At 36.4% G+C, this 21,591-nt stretch overlaps 1 protein-coding gene across 3 annotated transcripts in view; it reads left to right on the top strand.

Moving 5' to 3' along the window:
• The window catches only part of LOC116463810 (centrosomal protein of 112 kDa), a 390,683-nt gene that overhangs the window by 161,725 nt on the left and 207,367 nt on the right, over positions 1-21,591 (top strand). For all 3 annotated transcript variants that reach the window (XM_058434855.1, XM_032147075.3, XM_058434856.1), the window contains exon 13: positions 14,931-15,038. In XM_058434855.1, coding sequence (XP_058290838.1) covers positions 14,931-15,038 — 108 coding nt within the window. The remainder of the gene's footprint in view (positions 1-14,930; positions 15,039-21,591) is intronic.

The following is a 21,591-nucleotide window of genomic DNA, read 5'->3' as shown; positions in this document are numbered from 1 at the left end:
AATAAGGGGCAGTCCTTTCAGCAGGGAAGAATAGTTAATTCATTAATGGATTTTTAAAAAATGTAATTTGATTTTATTTTAATTCTGGGATACATGTGTAGGACATGCAGGTGTGACATAGGTAAACATGTGCCATGGTGGTTTACTGCACCTTTCAACCCATCACTTAGGTATTAAGCCCCACATGCATTAGCTATTTATCCTGATGCTGTCCCCTCCCTGTGTCCATGTGTTCTCTTTGTTCAGCTCCCATTTACAAGTGAGAACATGCAGTGTTTGGTTTTCTGTTCCTGTGTTAGTTTGCTGAGGATAATGGCTTCCAGCTCCATCCATGTCCCTGTAAAGACATGATCTCATTGCTTTTTATGGCTGCATAGAACTTCACAGTGCAACGACAAGTCTCAATAGCTAAGTAGACCGGGAAAAGAATTTCATAGCTTGAAGACTGTCTTGCTGAAAGAAGACAGGCAGAAAAGATTAGAGAAAAAAGAATGAAAATAAATGAACAACACCTCCGAGAACTATGGGATTATGTAAAAAGACCAAACCTATGACTGATTGGTGTACCTGAAAAAGACAGGGAGAATGGAATCAAGTTGGAAAACACACTTCAGGATATCATCCAGGAGAACTTCCCCAACATAACAAGACAGGCCAGCATTGAAATTCAGGAAATTCAGAGAACCCCAGTAAGGTACTCCATGAGAAGACCAACCCCAAGACCGTAATCATGGCATTCTCCAAGGTAGAAATGAAGAAAAAAATGTTAAGGGCAGTCAGAGAGAAAGGCCAGGTCACCTATAAAGGGAAGCCCATCAGACTAACAGCAGACCTCTCAGCAGAAACCCTACAAGCCAGAAGAGATTGGAGGCCAATATTCAACATTCTTAAAGAAAAGAATTTCCAACCCAGAATTTCTTATCAGGCAACTAAGCTTCATAAGCGAAGGAGAAATAAAATCCTTTCCAGACAAATAGATGTGTTAGGCTTGTTATTTTGTTTAGGTAAACTTTTAGACTTTTATGGTGTTAGTAATGTAGTTAAATGTCTAGAAATATTTCTACATTTCCTATCTCTCCTATTTCATACCTTTCTTCACCCACACTAACATACATATAAGACATGTTGTCTTTCTTGTATCAATTAATGATTGTCTTTCACAAATGAACTACAGATATCATCAGTTAACATGGTCATTGATTTTCTTTGTTGAGAACATTAGTTCCAATTGGTTCTTTAGCCAGGCACAGAAATAAATATTTATCTTTCTGCCATTTATATCTGTCTGCCAGCCTGCCTATCTATTCATATCTATGTATGTATCTAGCTACATATGAAAATATTTGAAGGATTATTTCTTACACCTTAAATATGTATTAAATACAACAACATATATTTTGAATTGTATACTTATATACAACTGCATAATTGTTTAATATGAATTGTATATGTCAAATTACTTAGAATATAATAACACAATAGTACTTTACTGGAGAAAGAGTAATGACTTATTATGACTGTATCTGATGGAGACTGCCAGGTGCTCATCCAATATACATTCCTACTCTCTTAGTAATAGAACCTTGATTTTATTTAGGGCAACATGAGACACAGTTTTAAAACTATACTCTTACCTGGTAGATGGAGATGGACATTTAATGTAGTTCAAGTGAGTTGAGATGCAAATAGGATAATTAATTTGCTATCAACAGGAACTTGCAGGAAAGCCCCCTAAAAGGGGATTCAACTCACCTGATACTTACCCTTTGCCCTTCAGTCTTTACCCTTCACCCTTTACCCTTCCTTTTCCAGATATGCAAAGCTACAGAAACCATTTTGCAACTGCTAGGAGAAGGTTGAATTGCAGTTGCCCTGACATGTTTGAGCTGCCAATGTAGCAGACTACTTCTGAACTTTTTGTTACATAAAGGGAAAAAAAAATAAGCACCTATACTATTTAAACCAGCAGTACCCAACCTTTTTGGCACTAGGTACTAGTTTTCTGGAAGACAGCTTTTCCATGGACCTGAAGGATGGTTTGGGGATGAAACTGTTCTACCTCAGATCATCAAGCATTAGATTCTCATAAGGAGTGTACAACCTAGATCCCTCGCATGCACAGTTCACAATAGGGTTCAGGCTCCTATGAGAATCTAATGCCAACACTGATCTGACAGGACGCAGAGCTTAGGTGGTAATACTCACTCACCCTGCCACTCACCTCCTGCTGTATGCAGGGTTCCTAACAGGCCAAGGACCAGTACCAGTCCATGGCCCCGGGGGTTGGGGACCCCTCTTTAAAGCTATGGATACGTGGGCTTTCTCTTACATATACCAACAAGTAATTCTTGAAGCACCATATCAGGAAAATCTAATACACTTCAAGCCGGGTGCGGTGGCTCACACTTGTCTGTAATCCCAGCTACTCGGAAGACAGGAGGCAGGAGAATCGCTTTAACTGGGAGTCAGAGGTTGCAGTGAGTTGAGATTGTGCCACTGCACTCCAGCCTGGGCCACAGAGCGAGACACTGTCTAAAAAAAAAAAAAAACAAAAAACAAAACAAAACACTTTATTATCTTTGAACACTAAACAGCCACAAAAATGTACTCAAGCCCTTTTCTGTACCTTTTTTGGCCACTAGGTTTTAATCTTAGGTTCTCTTGAAGCCTGAGCTACACAATGAAGGAGTTTCCTTTATATATTTCTTTTTACTTGAAGTTGAATGGAATATGGAATGATGCATGATAAAGCAGAATGTTGTGTATCTATGGCAACTGAGAACGCTGTGTTTTTCTACAAAGTGTTTTATAAGACGATTTTTGAATTTTAAATTGTGAAAAGAGAATGGAATGGGGTCTGGCATTATTGGTCAGTATCACCTAAAATAACATGTATTTTGTTTTGTTATAATATCAGTTGTTATTTACTTTGGATTTTTTAAAATGTTTTGGTACAAAAGCCTTTTAATGTGTTTTAAATTATTTAGATAGAAGGTAATCTATTTTTACCAACTTTGAGTACATACAATTCTTCTATTTTAAGTACTTAAATGTTTAACATTTTAAATATTTTAATGTTTATTATTTATTTTTAATATTTCAACTTGCCTGAAGTAAAAGAAACAAAAAACAATTTTATATGTAGATTTGTCTTAAAAATACTAAATATATCAGGCCTACCATCCTTGATTTATCTTCTGTTTAGTTCCTGTATCACTTTTGCTTACCATTTCATCCTTTAAAGAGTTTTTTGACCACAAATAATTTTAATTTTAATTTTTTATATTTTTAATTGACAAATCATAGTTGTATATATTTATGAGATACAATGTGATGTTTTGATATATATATCAAAATGCATACACACACACAATGTAGATGATTAAAACAAGCTAATTAACAAAGCCATAACCTCATTTACTTGTTTTTTGTGGTGACTATTTGAAATATACTCTTACCAATTTTGAAATATATATTATTAACTATAGTCACTATGCTCTGCAGTTGATCACTAGAAAGTATTCTTCTTGTCTAAGTGAAACTTTGTACCCTTTGAACAGTATCTCCCCAATTCCCTTTTCCTACTCTCACCCAGCCTCTCCTAACTACCATTGTACTCTCTATTTCTGAGTTTGACTTTTTTAGATTCTACCTGTAAGTGAGATCATGCCATTTTGTCTTTCTGTGCCTGACTTATTTAACTTAAAACAATGTCCTCCAGGTTTATCCATGTTGTCACAAATGACAGAATTTCCTTATTTTTAAAGGCCGAATAGTATTCCAAGGTGTATACATGCCACATTTTCTTTATCCTTTTATCCTTCAGTGGATATGTAGGTTGATTCCATATTTTGTCTATTGTGAATAATGCTGCAATGAACATGGGAGTGTATATATCTCTTTGAAATTTGGATTTCAATTCCTTTGAGTTATGCTGAGCAGTGGGACTGCTGGATCAAAAAATGGTAGTTCTATTTTTAGTTTTTTGAGGAAATTCCATACATTTTCTGTAGTGGTTATACTAATTTACATCCTCACCAGCAGTGTACAAGGGTTCCCGTTTCTCCACATCCTCAATAGCACTTGTTAACTTTCATCTTTTTGATGAAAACCATTCTAACAGTTGTGAAGTGATATAGTTTGAACTGGCATTTTCCTAATTAGTGATGTTGAGAGCATTTTGTTCCATCAACTTGTTGGCCATTTTTATGTCTTATTTTGAGAAATATCTGGTTAGGTCCTTTGCCTGTTTTTTAATCAGTTTATTTTTCTTGCTATTGAGTTATTTGTGTTCTTAATATATTTTGAATATCAATCCCTTATTACATGCATGGTTTGCAGATATTTTCTTTCATTCTGTAGATTTTTTTTTACTTTATTGATTGTTTAGTTTCCTGTGCAGAAACATTTTAGTTTCATGTAATTCCATTTGTCTGTGTTTGCCTTTGTTGCCTGTGCTTTTATTGTCATATCCAAGAAATCTTTGCTAAGACTGATGTCAGGAAGCTTTCTCCCTGTATTTTCTACTAGTTTTATAGCTTCAACTTTTATATTTAAGTCTTTAATCCATTTTGAGTATATTTTTTATATGGTGTATGATAAAAACCCAATTTCATTTTTTTCTGTATGTGAATAGCCACTTTTCTCAATACCATTTATTGAAGAGACCATCCTTTCTCCTATTGTGTGATTTTGACACCTTTATTGAAATCAGTTGTCTATAAATGGATGTTTATTTCTGAACTCTATCCTGTTCCTCTGGCTACTGTATCAGCTCTTGTGCCAATACCATGCTGTTTTGATTAATGTAGTTTTTTAGTATATTTTGATGTCAGGTAGTGTGATGCCTCCAGCTTTGTTGTTGTTATTTATTGCTCAAGATTGCTTTGGCTATTTGGAGTCTTCTATGGTTCTATACAAATTTTCAGATTGGTTTTTCTATTTCTGTGAGAAATGACATTGGCATTTTGATAGGAATTGCTTGAATCTGTAGATTGCTTTGGGTAGTATGGGCATTTTAACACTATTAATTCTTCTGATCCGAGACCACAGGATATCTTTCTACTCATGTTTTCCTTAATTTCTTTCATCGGTCTTTTATAGTTTTCAGTGTATACATCTCTTGCCTCTTTGAATAAATGAATACTAATTATTTTATTTTTATTGCTATTATAAATAAGATTCTTAAAATTTTCTTTTTTGGGGCTGGGAGTGGTAGCTCACACCTATAATCTCAACACTTTGGGAGGCTGAGGCAGGTGAATCAGCTGAGGTCAGGAGTTCCAGACCAGTCTGACCAACATGGTGAAACCCCATCTCTACAAAAAATACAAAAATTAGCTGGGCATGGTGGCAAGCACCTGTGATCCCAGCTACTCAGGAGGCTGAGGCAGGAGAATTGCTTGAACCTGGGAGGCAGAGGTTGTAGTGAGCCGAGATCTTGCCATTGCACTCCAGCCTGGGCAACAGAGCTAGACTTTGTCTCAAAAATAAAAAAATCTTTTTTGAATAGTTTGTTACTCCTGTATAGAAACAGATGATTTTTGAATGTTGATTTTATTCAACTCTACTGAATTCATTTATCAGTTCAGTTTTATTTTTTTTGTGTGTGGAATCCTTAGGGTTTTTTGTATATAGATTATGTCATCAGCATACAGAGACAATTCTACTTCTTCCTTTCCTACTAGGATGCCTTTTTTCCCCATTATCTTACCAAATTACTCTGGCTAGGACTTCCACTATTATGTTGAAAATAAGTGTGGACATCCTTGTCTAATTCCAAATCTTAGAAGAAAAGCTTTCAGCTTTTCGCCATTGAGTAGGATTTTACCTGTGGGCTTGTCATACATGTTGTTTATTATGTTGTGGTACGTTTTTTTCTATACTTAATTTGTCCAGAATTTTTATTATAAAGTGATGTTGAATTTTGGCAAATGATTTTTTTGCATCTATTGAGATAATCATGTGGTTTTTATTCTTCATTTTATTAATGTGTTGTCTAACATTTATTGATTTGCACATGTTGAAACACCCTTGCATCCAAGGGATAAATTCCTCTCAGTCATGGTTAGCTGATCATTTTAAAGTGTTGTTGAATTCAGGGTTTTTGGTTTTTTTGCTAGTATTTTATTGAAGATTTTTGCATCTGTGTTCATTAGGGATATTGGCCTGTAATGTTCTTTCCTTGTGTCTTTGTGTGTTTTTGGTATCAGGGTAACACTGGCCTTATGATATGAGTTTGGAAATATTCCCTCTACTTCAGTTTTTTGGGAAGAGTTTGAGCAGGATTGGTATTAGTTCTTCTTATGTTTGGTAGAATTCAGCAGTGAGCTTCTGTTGAGAAGCTTCTCTTTTTCATCATGTCCTGAGCTTCTCTTTGTTGAGAAGTTTCTTGCTAATGATTCAGTCTCCTTAGTTATTGCTGATCTGTTCAGATTTTCTATTTCTTCATGACTCAGTCGTGGTAGGTTCTACATGTGTAGGAATTCATCTGTTTCCTCAGCTATACAATTTGTTGGTGTATAGTGGTTTGTAATTCTCCCTTGTTTTTGTGTTTCTATATTATTGGTTTTAAAGTCTGCCCTTTCATTTCTGATATTTATTTGAGTCTTCTCTTTTTTTCTTAGTCTAGCTAATGTTTTGTAAATTTTATTTTTTTGAAAAACCAACTCGTAGTTTCATTGATCTTTTTTATTGTTTTTCTAGTTTCTATTTCATTTTTTTCTGCTCTGATCTTTATGACTTCCTTCCTTCTCCTAACTTTAGGCTTAGTTCATTTTTCCTATTTTTAGTTCTGAGGTATAACATGAGGTTGTTGATTTGAGGTTTGTCTTTCTTTTTTTAAAAAAATTGATACAGGTTTTTTTTGCCATTAATTTCCCTTGTAGAACTCCTTTTGCTATATCCCATAAGTTTTGGCATTCTGTGTCCCATTTTTGTTTGTCTCAAGTTTTTAAAAAAAATTTTCTTTTGATTTTTTTGACTTACTGGTTGTTCAGGATTATGTTGTTTATTTTCACATGTTTGTGAATTTTCCAAGGTTTCTCCTGTTAATTGATTTTTAATTTCATACCATTGTGATTGAAAAAGACACTTTATATTATTTAAATCCTCTTAAATTTGTTAAGACTTGTTTTGTAGCCTAACATAGTTCTGCAGAATGTTTCATGTGTACTTGAGACATTAAGTGTATTCTGTTGCTGTTGGATGGAATGCTGAGCATATGTCTTTTAGGTACATTTGCTCTAAAGTGTAGTTTAAGTCTGATGTTTCCTTGTCGATGTTCTCTGTGGATGATCTGTCTACTACTGAGAGTGTAGTATTGAAGTTCTCTCCTGTTATTGTATTACAGTCTATCTCTTCCTTCATATCTATGAATATTTGCTTTATATATTTAGGTGCTGTTATATTGGGTACGTATATATTTATAATTGTTATATCTTCTTGAGGAGTGGAGCCCCTTATCACTATATTATGACCTTCTGTTTCTTATTTTACAGTTTTGACTTAAATTCTATGATATGGTTTGGCTCTGTGTCCCCATCCAAATCTCACCTCAAATTGTAATCCCCATAATCCCCACATATGAAGGGTGGGACCAGGTAGAATTAATTGGATCATGGAGGTAGTTTCCCCCATGCAGTTCTCTTGATAGTGAGTGAGTCTCATGAGATCTGATGGTTTTATAAGCATCTGGCATTTCCCTTGCTTGTACTCACTCTGTCCTTTGCCCTGTGAAGGAGGTGCCTTGCTTCCCCTTTGCCGTCTACCATGATTGTAAATTTCCTGAGGCCTCCCCAGCCATGCTGAACTGTGAGTCAATTGAATGTCTTTCTGTTATAAATTGCCCAGTCTCAGGTATGTCTTGATAGCAGTGTGAGAATGGACTAATGTACTCTATTTTATCCAATTTAAATATATCTACCCTTGCTCTCTTTTCATTTCTATTTGCATGAAATATCTTTTCTATCCCTTCACTTTTAGTCTATTTGTGTCCATAAACATGATGTGAGTCTCTTGTAGGAAACATGTAGTTGAGTTTTGTTTTTTTATCCAGTTACTTTTTGTCTTTTGATTGGAGAATTTAGTTCATTTATATTCAAAGTAATTATTGATAGGTAAGGATTCAGTACTTCCATTTTGTAATCCATTTTCTGGTTGTTTTGTAGATTCTTTGTTCTTTTTTTCTTCTTCACTTGCTATCTTTCTTTGCAGTTTGATGATTTTCTGTAGTGATATGCTTTGAATCCTTTCTTTTTATGTTTTGTGCAACTACTATAGATTTTTACTTTGTGGTTACCATGAGACTTACATAAAACATCTTCTACTTATAACAGGCTACTTCAAGATGATAATAACTTTATTGCATATAAAAACTGTACACTTTTATTCTCCCTTAATTTTATGTTTTTGATTTTACAATTTACAGCTTTTTATAATTTGTATCCTTTCACAATTATTTTTTTGAGACAGAGCCTTGGTCTGTCAGCCAGGTTGTAGTGCAGTGGTGTAATCTCAGCTCACTGCAACCTCTGCCTCCCAGGTTGAAGCAATTCTCATGCCTCAGCCTCCCGAGTAGCTGGGACTACAGGCACACACAACTGTGCCCATGTAATTTTTGTATTTTTAGTAGAGATGGGGTCTTACTATGTTGCCCAGGCTGGTCTTGAACTCCTGAGCTCAAGTGGTCTGCCCGCCTCAGCCTCCCAAAGTGCTGGGATTACAGACATGAGTCACCACACCTGGCCTCCCTTAACAATTTATTGCAGTTATAGTTGCTTTTTAAAGTTTTATTTTTTAACCATCATACTAGAGACAAAATTGCTTTACACACCATATTTACAGCATTAAAGTATTCTGAATATGACTATGTATTACTTATACCATTGAGTTTTTTACTTTCCTATGTTTTATGTTATTAACATATGAAAGTGACTGTTTCTCAGCTTAAATAGCTCCTTTTCATAATTCCTGTAAGGCAAGGCTCATGGTGATGACCTCCCTCATTTTGGGGGGAAGATGGAGGTGAGGGAAGATTTTACTTCTCTCTTATTTCTGAAGGATAACTTTGCCAGGTAGAGTATTCTTGATTGGTAGCTTTTTTCCTTCAGTACTTTGAATATATATCTTCCCACTGTCTCTTGGCTTGCAGGATTTCTGCTGAGAAATCTGCTGATAGCCATGTTGCAACTCCCTTGTATGTGATATGTATCTTCTCTCTTTTGGTTTTCAGAATTCTTTCTTTGTTTTTGATTTTTGATAATTGATTATGATGTGTCTTGGTGAACTGTCTTTGGGTTGAATTCGATTGTAACCTCTGAATCTTCTGTACCTGGATATTGACATGTTTTTCTAGATTTGGGAAGCTTTTAGCCATTATTTTCTTAAATATGTTTTTTGGGGGGCATTTCTGTCTCTCTTCTCATTTGGATCTCCTATTATGTGAAAGTTAGGTCTCTTGATGGTGTCCCATAATTTTCATAAGCCTTCTTTATTCTTTTTACTTTTTGCTCCTGTGACTCGATAATTTTAAATGTCCTGTGTTTGAACTCACTGATTCTTTCTTCTATTTGTTTGAGCCTGATGTTCAAGCTTTTAATAAAATTTTTCAGTTTAGTTACTGTATTCTTTATCTCTAGGATTTCTGTTTTTAAAAATAATTTCTGTTCCTTTGTCAAACTAATTATTTTGTCTGTATATTGTTTTTCAAGTTTTACTTACTTTTCTATCCATATTTTCTTATAATTCTATTGATATGGTTTAGATCTGTATCCCAAACCAAATTTCATTTCAAATTGTAATTCCCAGTCTTGGAGTTGGGGCCTGGTGGGAGGTGATTGAATCATGGGGGTGGGTTCTCATGAATGATTTAGCGTCATCCCCTTGGTGCTGTTCTCATGAAAGTGATGAGACCTGGTTGTTAAAAGTGTGTTGCACCTTCGCTCTCACTCTGTCTCTCTTGCTCCTGCTCTAGCCATGTGATGCACCTGCTCCCCCTTTGCCTTCTGCCATGATTGTGTTTCCTGAGGCCTCTCTAGAAGCTGAGCAGATGGTAACATCATACTTCCTGTACAGCCTGTTGAACTGTGAGCCAATTAAACATCTTTTTCTTTATAAATTATCCACTCTCAGGGCTTTATAGCAATGCAAGAACAAACTAATACATCCGTGATCTTCTTAGAAGGATTATTCTGAATTGTCAGTCATTTTATAGACCTTCATATTTTTAGGGTTCACTGCTGGAGCTTTCTCTCTTAGTTTTTTTTTGTGGTGTATATTTCCTTGATTTTTTTTTGTAATCTTTGTGTCCTTACCTTGGTGTCTGTGTGTTTGATGAATTGGCTTCCTCTTTTGGCCTTTGCAGATGTCCTTTGGTGGGGATGGACACTTTCAATATTTAGTCTAGCCTAAGATTCTGGATGGACCAGCTGATAGTGACCATGAGCAAGCAGATTTTGCTATTGGGTTCTTTAGTTACGAGGGGCTGCTGCCTGTTCTATGAAGTCAGGTGTGGCTCCTGGTTTTGCTTCACAGTCCAGTGAGACCATTGGCTAGGCTGCACAATCAAGCACAGCTGCTGGCTGGGCTCTGTGATAACCTCTGATTAGGCAGGGTTGCAGGCTGGGTTCCCTGGCATGGTGGTACTCAGGTTTGAAATCTGTAGTTGGACAGGGCTGAAGTTCAGACTCCAATGCTGGCAAGGTCTCTGGGATTGCTGCTCAGCCAGCCACTCAGATGGGCAAAGCCAGATGCTATGCCCACAGTTATGTATGGTTTTGGGCTTGGCTCCCTGCCTGCACCTCAGGCTGGGCTCCAACACTAGACAGGGGCAATCACTGCTAAGATTGGATTGGACTACATGCTCTGCTCTGCAGATATGCAGGGATCTGGGCATGCCTCTCAGCCTGGGGAAGTATGCCAAGCTCTGAGGCTGAGTGGCAAATCTGGCTATGGACTTGAGCTTGGCAGATCTGTCAACTGTGCTTCCTGCTCAGTGATGCTATTTGTTGGTCTCTCTGGTTGGGTGCCTCCACTGGCCATAATGCAGAGGTTGCTGTGAGCTCCATTTTCCCTTCTTTGTTTCTAGCTGATCTCAGATATTCTAGCCCTGCTAATACTCCTAATGTTCCTTTTAAGGCAAGGCAGAAGTGGGCCTCCTGCCAAGCATCTTGGAATGCTGGGAAAGCCGGATGTTCACCTCCAGATCTCTTTCCCACTGTAGAAACCATGGGCCCAGGGGAATCCTCTCTGTGTGGCACTATGGTGGTTTGTCGGAGGGACGATACAGTCAACGTGAAACCATTTCTATTATTTTTGTAATGTGACTTTTGTCAGTTCTGTGATCCAAGAGCATGTCTTAGCCTCACTCCCATATTCTGGAATATTCACAAAGGTTTTCTTGTCTGTGAATGGTTGCTAGTTGGATTTCTATGAGATAGACTGGAGCTGGGGAACTTTTATTCCACCATCTTGCTGATGTCCCTTCTCCTCATCCTTAAGAATTTAATACATCTTTACTTTGCATACCATGGCAGCTATTTAGTAAATACACAAAAGAAAGACTTGTCATAGTTCTTTTATTTGTGGGCTCATTATCTGCATTACTAAACAAAGCTTACACATTTGAAACATTTCCATTTTATAGAGAAATACACAATGTGCTAGGAGAATAAAGATGTTAAGTCCTAGAGCATAGAGAGAAGGAAGGCATTTATTCAGTTAGTGGGATTAAAGAACACCTTAGAGAAGAAGGAAAACTTGAGTCAACTTTGAAAAGACTGACTGGATGAAAAAAAAATGAAAGGACCTACCGATAGTATGATGGACAAAAGGCCCTAGAGTCAAGAACAGCCATGGCTTGCTTGGAAAATGTCAAGGGTACTGGAGTCTGGATTGCTGAGGACAAATTAAGGAGCCTCTCACTTTGAGGTCCAATATGAAAAGCATTGAAAGAGAGAGAGCCTTGAAACCAAAGTCTTGAGTTAGAAACAAAAAACCAAAGTGTGCTTGACTGTGCTTCCTTTAATCATTCCTTAAATTTATTCTTGATTACAATACTAATTATCTATGAATCAGTAATCTTAGAACTCTAATTGAATTTTACTTTGATGACTTAATATTTTTGGGATTGCAATCCTTGGTATTTACAAAGAAATACTTGGGTGCTAATATCATGCTGTAATCTAGAGGGTGTTCAAACTTCAATGTAAGAACCAGAAACTGGAATGTGGTGTTAGACACAGTAGTGGGTGGTAATATGCATTTTGTTCTCATGCAGTGAAATTGGTTGCCTTTCACTGAACATCTTTGTTCCTAGAACCTTAAAGTCTAATCATGTCTGAATAAATGCATTGAAATGTTTTTTTCAAATATATTGTGAAAAACTGTGAAAGAAGCATTTTTCATAGTTCATTTCCTCCAATATTCGTGTCTTAACTAATCTTAGTGCTTACCAAAAGGTAACCTGAAAGAAGGCATTGTGTGCAGGCTGAACAGAGTAGAAGTAGTTCCACATACCAGTGAAGCAGAATAATAAGTAATATAAAGTAGCCAGTGGTAGAATGGTTGCCACGTTAACTGGTAATTGCCTCAGACAAAAAATATTGTCTTAAGTTATACCCAAATGTGCAGGGGTTTAAAGACAAATAAAATACTGCATTGCTTTGAATAAAAGGCGCCATTTTCATGTTGTTGACATGGAGAGCTTTTTCATGACTGTAAGAACATCTCTTTCTCATTGCATCTGATCATAACATGGACAAAGTGATAGAAAAAGTTAAAGAATTTGGAACTAAATGTTGGAAATTGTAAATTCAGCAAGTCTTGAACCAAGTTGGGTACACTGTGCAATCTTTGTTTTCATTTGATTAGTATTTATTGATTCCCTGTATGTGCCAGGCACTGTGATAAATGGTTGATACTATTTCACTGATGACAGTGAACATGGGGTGACGTTACACTGGGGGAGAGAGACATTATAAACAGCTCTAATGAAGATGTAGATTATATAGTGAATCTGAAGGTGATATATCCTGTGGAACAAAAGGGTAGCAAAGCAGGGATAGGGGAACTAGGTGGACTTAGGAGCTGGGGAATTGCAATGTAGAATTTAAAATTGAGTGGTCTAGGAGGTCTCAGTACAAAGGTGATGCTAAACAAAGCCTCAATATTTTGAGAAAGAAGCTGTGTGAATATCAGGCAGAACCTCCTGCCCACAAGGTGAGAGCACTTCTGACACATTATAGGCCTGGGCAGCAGATAGGTGGACTGTGGTGGTGGTAGTGGGATAGAGCAGTAGATATGAGCTATGAGAGGTCACTGGGATTGGATTATGTGAGGCCTCATGGGTGTGGTGGAATCTTTGACTTTTCCTTTTTCCGTTTTCTTTTTTAATAACAGCTTTGTTGAGATAAAATTCACATACCAACAATTCACTCATGTGTACGATTCAATGGTTTTAAAAAATGTATTCAGGATGTTATGTAACCATCATCACAATCAATTTTAGAAAATGTTCATCTTCCCCCCAAGAAATACCATACGCTTTAGCAGTTACCATCCTAGATCGCCATCTCACCCTAGGCAACCACTAATCTGTTTTCTGTTTCTATGGATTTGCCTATTCTGGAAATTTAATATAAATGGAATCCAACAGTATGTGGTCTGTTGTGACACTTAGCTTAATGCTGTCAAGGTTCATCCATGTTATAACATGTGTTAGTTTTTTTCTATTTTTAATTATTATTTTTTTTTTTCGAGACAGGATCTTACTCTTTTTCCCAGGCTGGAACGCAGTGGTGCAGTCATGGCTTACTGCAGCTGCAACCTCTGGGGCTTAAGCGATCCTGCTGCTTTAGCCTCTCGAACAGCTAAGACTATAGGACCGTGCCACTATGCTCGGCTAATTTTTTTCTTTTTCGTAGAGACACAGTCTCACTGTGTTGCCTACACTGGTCTCAGACTCCTGGGCTCAAGCAGTCCTCCTGCCTCAGCCTCCCAAAGTACATGTATTAATACTTCTTTCCTTTTTATGGTTGAATAATATTCTACTGTAAGAATATACCACATTTTGTTTATTCATTTATCAACTGATGGATATTTAGGTGGTTTCCTCTTTTTGGATGTTATGAATAATGCTACTGTAAACATTTGTATACCAAGTTTTGTGTGGATGTATGTTCTCATTTTTTACCTTGGAGTGGAACTACTAGGACACATGGTAACTCTATTTAACGTTTTGAGGGATTGTCTGACAGACTGTCTTCCAGCATGTCTATACCATTTTATATTCCCAGCAGCAGTGTTGAAGGTTCTGACTTCTCTACATCTTCACCAATACTTGTTACTATTTGTCTTTTTTTATTATTGCTATTCTTTGGGCATGAAGTGATATGTCATTCTTGTTTTAATTCATAGTTGCTTAAAGACAGTGATGTTGAACATCTTTTCATATGCTTTTTGGCCTTTTGTATATCTTTTTGGAGAAATATATATTCAGGCTCTTTGCCTATTTTAAAATTGAGTTTAATTATCCATTTATTATTGGGCTATAAGAGTTCTTTATATATTCAAGATATAAGTCTCTTATCAGAGATATGATTTGGAAATACTTTATCTCATTCAGCACATACCAAGGGCTTAATTAAATTTTGTTGAATAAATATTAGAATGTCCTAAATTATATTTTCACTACATTATTGTTTTAATTTTAGAATTTAGTCAATTATATACCAATTTTAATTTCCCTCCTTAAATAATTAAAATGTATTAAAATGAATTGATAAATGTTTCATTATTTTAATACCTTTAAATTCATCATTATTATTGGTGATGTGTTTAAAATCTGTCATTTAAACAAATGGGCAAATTACAAAAACATGGAACACAATTGTTTGTTTTAAAAATTAATATTTGATTTTTAAATTTTGTAGATGGAAAAAGTGGAGGCAGATCTAACTAAATCCAAATCTCTTCGTGAGAAACAATCAAAGGAGTTTTTATGGCAACTGGAGGACATCAGACAGCGGTATGAACAACAGGTTGGTCTTTCATTTTGATGCTGCCATTAAATTTTAAAAATACATATATAATTTATCTTTTAAAAATCACTATCACAAAATATCTGCATAATGAAAATATTACTAAGAGCTGTTATTACCATTATATTTAAAATAATGTTTGTTTCAATAAAATCTGTAAACAGAATTTTAACACTCCACTGAAGTTTATTCTGACAGTTTGTTTAATCTGAATGTTTGATTGAAACATTGATTGTAATTGATGAGACTGGGTAGTTTATAAGAAAAGAGGTTTGATTGGCTCACAGCAGGTTGTACAGAAAGCATATGGCCTCTATTTCTGGAGAGGCCTCAGGAAGCTCCCAATCATGGCAGAAGGAAGCAGAAGCAGGCACCTTACATGGCAAAAGCAGGAGCCAGCAAATGAACCAGTGAGAGAGAGAGAGAGAGAAAGAGAGAGAGAAGTGAGGAGGTGCCGTACACTTTTAAATGACCAGATCACTCATGAACTCAGGTGATCTGCCCACCTCAGCCTCCCAAAATGCTGTGATTACAGGTGTGAGCCACCATGCCCAGCCTGAAGAGTGACTTATGAAGAAGAAAAGATAATACCTTTACAGCCTTTGCTAGGTGGAGGGTGGGAAGGGGATTACTAGCCTTGAATAACTGATCAGGGTTTCCATGACATTTGTGCTGAGTTCTGAAAACTAGGAAGGAGCCAGCCATAGGCTCTGGAGGAATAGTATTCCAGTCTGAGGGAACAGCACTTTCAAAGATCCTAAGAAGAGAGCAAGCTGGAAGTGTTCAAGGAAGATAAATGATGATGGAGACCAGGTTAGCCACAGTATGGGGAGAAAGGTTTCTGCTATGGGAGATGCAGGGGAAGAGGGAGGTTAGGACCAGGATGTGTAAGGAGTTGAGATTTTGTCCTCAGTGCTCTGCCTCTTACTTAGTAATACAAAGTTTTATTTTCTTCTTTTAAAAATGTGTTTCTGCTTATTCCCAGAATACTTAAGATTACTATTAATTTTTAGCTTGGTTTTGCTTTGGTAAACATGATCCTAAACCTCAATGGCTTAGAACAAAAAAGGCTTATTTCATACTTATGTCACGTGTCCTTTGAGGATTGACTGCAGCTCTGCCCCATGTCATGTCATCTTGAGTCCAGTTTTTAGACTGAACTATCTGGAACATTGCTATGGGAAATGGAAAAGGAAATATTTTGAGCATTTGCTGGCTTCTAAAATTGACTCAGAAGTAAGTTTACTCACATTTTATTGGCCAAAGCAAACATGGCCTCCCTGGTGTAATCCTCCGCCTGGGAAGGAGCATCACAGAGAAGACCATCAAATGGGGTTAGCGTAAAACAATTTACCATGCTGAGTACGATTGCAAACTTAGAAAATGTAAAAACGTAGGAAATGCTGGAACTGGATTTTAAAGGCACATTCTTCGTCAAGCAGCACAGGCATTATGACACTGGACCAGTAAAAAAGGAAATGTAGTCTTAGCAGACAAAATATTCATCATTGAACAATATGTACATAGACACAATAATTAGATGACATTTATTGTTTTCAACTTTAAAAACTAGCTTAGGGTTACAGAACAGGACATAGATGTTACCAACTGTATTAGTCTGTTCTCACGCTGCTAATAAAGACATACCAGAGACTGGGTAATTTATAAAGGAAAGAGGTTTCATGGACTCACGGTTCCACATGGCTGAGGGGGCCTCACAATCATGGCAGAAGGCAAAGGAGAAGCAAAATCACCTTTTATATGGTGGCAGGCAAGAGAGCTTGTGCAGGAGAACTCCCATTTATAAAACCATTGGATCTCATGAGACTTATTTACTACCATGAGTACAGTATGGGGGAAACTGCCCCCATAATTTAATTATCTCCACCTGGTCCCACCCTTCACACATGGGGATTATTACAATTCAAGGTGAGATTTGGGTGGGGACACAGCCAAACCATATCACCAGCATTGCTATTGTAACAGTAAAGGTTAAGATGGTGTAGGTATGGAAGCGGAAGAAAGGGATGGAGGGGCTGGGAGGGGAAGGGTGAGAGCACTGAGGTATTATCATGAAGTGTGGATTTGAGCAGCTGCCCGTATCATGAAACAAAACACAGAGGCTTTAGTATAGTCCTAATTACAGGGTTGACCACTGGAGGAACTGAGAGGAGTGGAGTAACTAGTAAAATGGTGACAGGAGTGGGAGAGAGGAGCGAGGGAGCGTAAATGAGCTAAATCCCCATTTGTCCTAGTAGAAGGCCTATAAGGAATGTCTAGCTTTGGTAAATTAAGAAAGAGCTATGTAGCATATTTTGTAGAGGTAGGGAAGTAATCACCAGAGAAAGGAGCACAGACATGTTTTAAAAGAGTTGCCACCAATACAGGAGTGGGATGGGGCAAGGACCTGTTACTTTTTATTGGAAGATGATCTTTACCATTTTATTTTTAAAAATCGTGTGTGCATGTATGCAGACACATATGCACATATGAATATGTACACTGTATATATACATATTCATATATAGGATATATATGTTCTGTTTTTCCAAAAAAACTAATTCATATAGATTTTAATCCCAAAATTTTATTTCTTAGAACCTATTCCTATAGAAATACTTACACATGTGCAAAAAGATGCATGTTCACATATGTTTCGGGAGGATTATTTGTAATATTGAAAAAAGTTATGAATAAAATGAATGATTAAATAAATTATGCTGGCCAGGCGCGGTGGCTCATGCCTGTAATCCCAGCACTTTGGGAGGCCGAGGCAGGCAGATCACGAGGTCAGGAGATCAAGACCATCCTGGCTAACACGGCGAAACCCTGTCTCTACTAAAAATGCAAAATTTAGCCGGGCGTGGTGGTGGGCGCCTGTGGTCCCAGCTACTCGAGAATGGTGTGAACCTGGGAGGTGGAGTCTGCAGTGTAGCCGAAATCACGCCACTGCACTCCAGCCTAGGTGACAGAGTGAGACTCTGTCTCAAAAATAAATAAATAAATAATGCTAAATACCTACTGTGGAATACTATATACTTATTAAAAAGATTGATATAAATCTGAAGGTGCCAACATATGCAGATTTCTAAGACATATTGGTGAGGGGAATGAAGCACTTCTTAGAACACTTTGTATATTATGATCCCATTGATGTAAAATTAAAACATATGTGTCTCAAAGTTAGATATGTAAATTCAGTGAAAAAATTCTGTAAGATTATACATGACTATGGAATTGACCTGGGATTATGGGCTAGGGTTATGATGAATTGAGACTTTCACTGTATGCTCTAAATAAAACTTTTTTACTTCAAATTTCATAATGAGCATGTTATGCATTACTTGGATAAGTAAAACATTAAAATTATGAGTGCTAAGAAACAATAAAGTGGAAAAAATATTTTGGAGCATTTATATTATATATATTTTTTCTTAGAGATGGGGTCTTGCTCTGTCTCCCAGGCAGGAGTGCAGTGGCATGATCATGGCTCACTGCAACCTTGAACTCCAGGGCTTGAGCAATCCTCCTGCCTTAGCCTCCCAAAGTGCTGGGATTACAGGCATGAGCCACCGTGCCTGGTCTATATTATATTCTATAATATTTTAAGTGGATAATAAATTTGGATTAATGAAATAGAAAATAAATTCAGACAATTTATATGCAATGTAAAAAATGACCAATAAATGAAAAGCCTAAAAGAGAAGATAGATGATAGAGCTGATAGATCATTTTCAACAGTGCCAAAGTATGGGTAACTTCAGGCTTTCTAACTGCAAAAGCCAGTGCAATGGAGTTATTCTATCAGATTCTTTTCTTTTAAAAAATGATTTCATATAAAAATGAAGTAGTTGATTTCTGATTAATATGTGATGGCAACTGAAAGTCATTCTGACACATGCTAAATTAAAAATATGTATTTCTCCTGAAATACACTTCTATCTAAAGAGCCATGGAGGATATTTTCCACAACTTTAGTAATGGGAGGAAGTTGCTTGGAAACTGGTTTCAGAAACTAGGTTTAGAAAACTAGATGAAGAATTGGAGGCTGGAATTGGGGAGGAAGGGGTGGTAAGAGGGAAACAGAGGTAATAATCAAATGTAAATAAAAATATTAAGGAAGGGCAATGAATGTTACTTTTTATTATGCTATAGTTACAAAGTATAATTGAGGTAATTTTGGATTAAAAACAATATTAGAAGCACTAAGAAAAATAAGAAAAATGTCAGTTCCTCTAAGTAAACTGATGAAGGAACAGGGGAGAAGGGAAAACCAAATTTAAAGCTCTTTATGTAACACAAATGCTAGTCAGAGGTTATGATACTACAGAGTGAGTATAAGATGTTGCCGAGTTCTCTGTGGGAGTTTTAAAATTATATTCTCATTTTTGATGATAATCACGTGGGTCACAAATTTATAACCAAGTGTGGCCAAATGATGTCAGCACCTGATTTGCATTTATTTTGTAATTGTTTTGGCACACCACTGACTTTGAAAGTCAGACACAATAAGAAAAAAATGCCAAGGAAAATTGAAATGCATTTGACTAAATAAAAAGTATTTTGAGTTAAAAAAGTAATTGAAGAAATAATTGAAGCAGATATCTTAGGCAAAGAGTAACTCTCCTTATAAAATTAATAAATGTATAATATATAAAAATAATTAGCAGATAAATATAGTAATTAGCACAAATCATAAGAAAATCATTAATGTCCCAATAAGTGACCTGGCAAAGGAAAGACAGAGATAAGAAATAAGTGAACAGCCGTGTAGAAACATCGTTAGTCTTGGTGTTAATAAAAATGCAAATTAGAATTAACCATGATGTGCCATCTAAAGTCGGTAAAAGTTTAGTGAAATTGGTACTTTTATACATGCTAGTGGCATTACAGGCTTTTTGGAAAGCATTTTGGCAGATTCTACCAAGAGTCATGAAAAACGCTTACACCCTCTGACCCAGTTATCCTTAATCTCAAAAATCAGACAGAAATAGAAAAACAATGATGTTAATTATTTTTTAGAGGATGGAATCATGGTGAATTCTTTTTTTTGATACCTCCTATTATCCACATTGTGACAGTTTCACTTTTTTAATGTAAAAAATATATATAAATTTGTTTGGAAGTATGTAAACTTCAAAGGCTTTTCTCAGAAAGATTTTAAAATCTATCAAATTTTTGTCTTTGTATTATCTTGATCAAAAATAATACTAGCACAATAAGGGATACCGATAAATTCTTTAAAGAATTGATACTATTAATGGAAGCCATACACCATTGCATCAATATTTCTTTTTTTCATGAAAAGAGATGATACAAATGTAGTATATAACAGGAATGTAAAAACACACACAAGGTACCTCAGGTGGGTGCAGATTTCACCTGTTTTTATTCTCTCTATATCTAGAGATCTATACATTAGAATCAATGCTGAGAACGAAGATCCCAGGTGGTAGTTCACTAAGGAAAGATGAAGCCAGGAGTATGAGCTAGTACATTTTAAAAGAATATTTATTGATGTGACAATATACAAACTTTTTTAGTTAGCTTTTTTTTTTTCAGCAGAATATTCTATTAACTGTAACGGTATTTCCCCTGACCACTCCAAATTGTTATGATTTTTTCCTGTGGAAGTTTATCATGACAAACGATATGCATACAGTAGTGAGCTCTACAAGCCAGCATGAGTACACTAAGAATGAAGCCGATTAAACTAAGCTCATTTCCTTCTTTGAACAGGGCAGCCAGGCTGGTAGATAAGGAAATAGGAGTAGATGTAATATATCTGGCTTTCGTGGAGCCATCTGACGGTGCCTACATGAAGGCAGTATGGGGAAATATCATTTGAATATTGGTACCTTTATGCGGTTAAGTGATAGTTCAACGGGCTATCTGTGAATGATTAGTGTCAACCTGAAGTGAGATTTCTGTGTCTCTCAGTCAGTCGAGGATGATAAGGGATTAAAAAAAAAAAAAGTTTAAAGTTTCCCAAAGCTTAGAGTTCTGAGGAATAGTTAATATGTAGGATTAAAAAAAAAATGAGTTTTCTGCAGCTTTAAACTGGCTGGAATTAAGAAGATTACATTTATTGAGGTTGAATATAAAATGCCATGCTTCGGTTTAGAAAATCAGTTGCAAAAGTAGAAGGAAGACAGAAAGCCACAGAGATAAGGGGAGTGTGGTGCCTGGGACACAGGGGACAAAAGGGCTGGCAGATATAGTCCCAGGTATTGTTCACATTTCAGGTCACATAAGGAATAGATCGATTTTGGTCACCACATTTTAAGCAGGCCACTGACAAACTCGAACCTGTTCAGAGAAGAGTTTTCAGAGTATAGAAAGGTCTGGAACTATGTCAGAGGGGATATTTAAAGGGAGGATTGCATATCTCTCTGTTTGTAAATTTAAGGTCTGAATTTCAGGGAGCACTGGGCTTGCTCTATGTGATAAAAATCCGAAAAGCCCACAGTTATTAGGATCTACCCTGGACCGGGCACTACTCTGCATGCTTTACACATATTCAGCCACTCCCCATCTTCACAGTTTTTTATAT

Source organism: Hylobates moloch, unplaced genomic scaffold, assembly GCF_009828535.3.
Source record: "Hylobates moloch isolate HMO894 unplaced genomic scaffold, HMol_V3 SCAFFOLD_67, whole genome shotgun sequence".
In the NCBI taxonomy this organism is placed as follows: domain Eukaryota; kingdom Metazoa; phylum Chordata; class Mammalia; order Primates; family Hylobatidae; genus Hylobates; species Hylobates moloch.
Note: the sequence above shows the minus strand (reverse complement) of the source record. Positions and strands in the feature narration are given on the sequence as shown.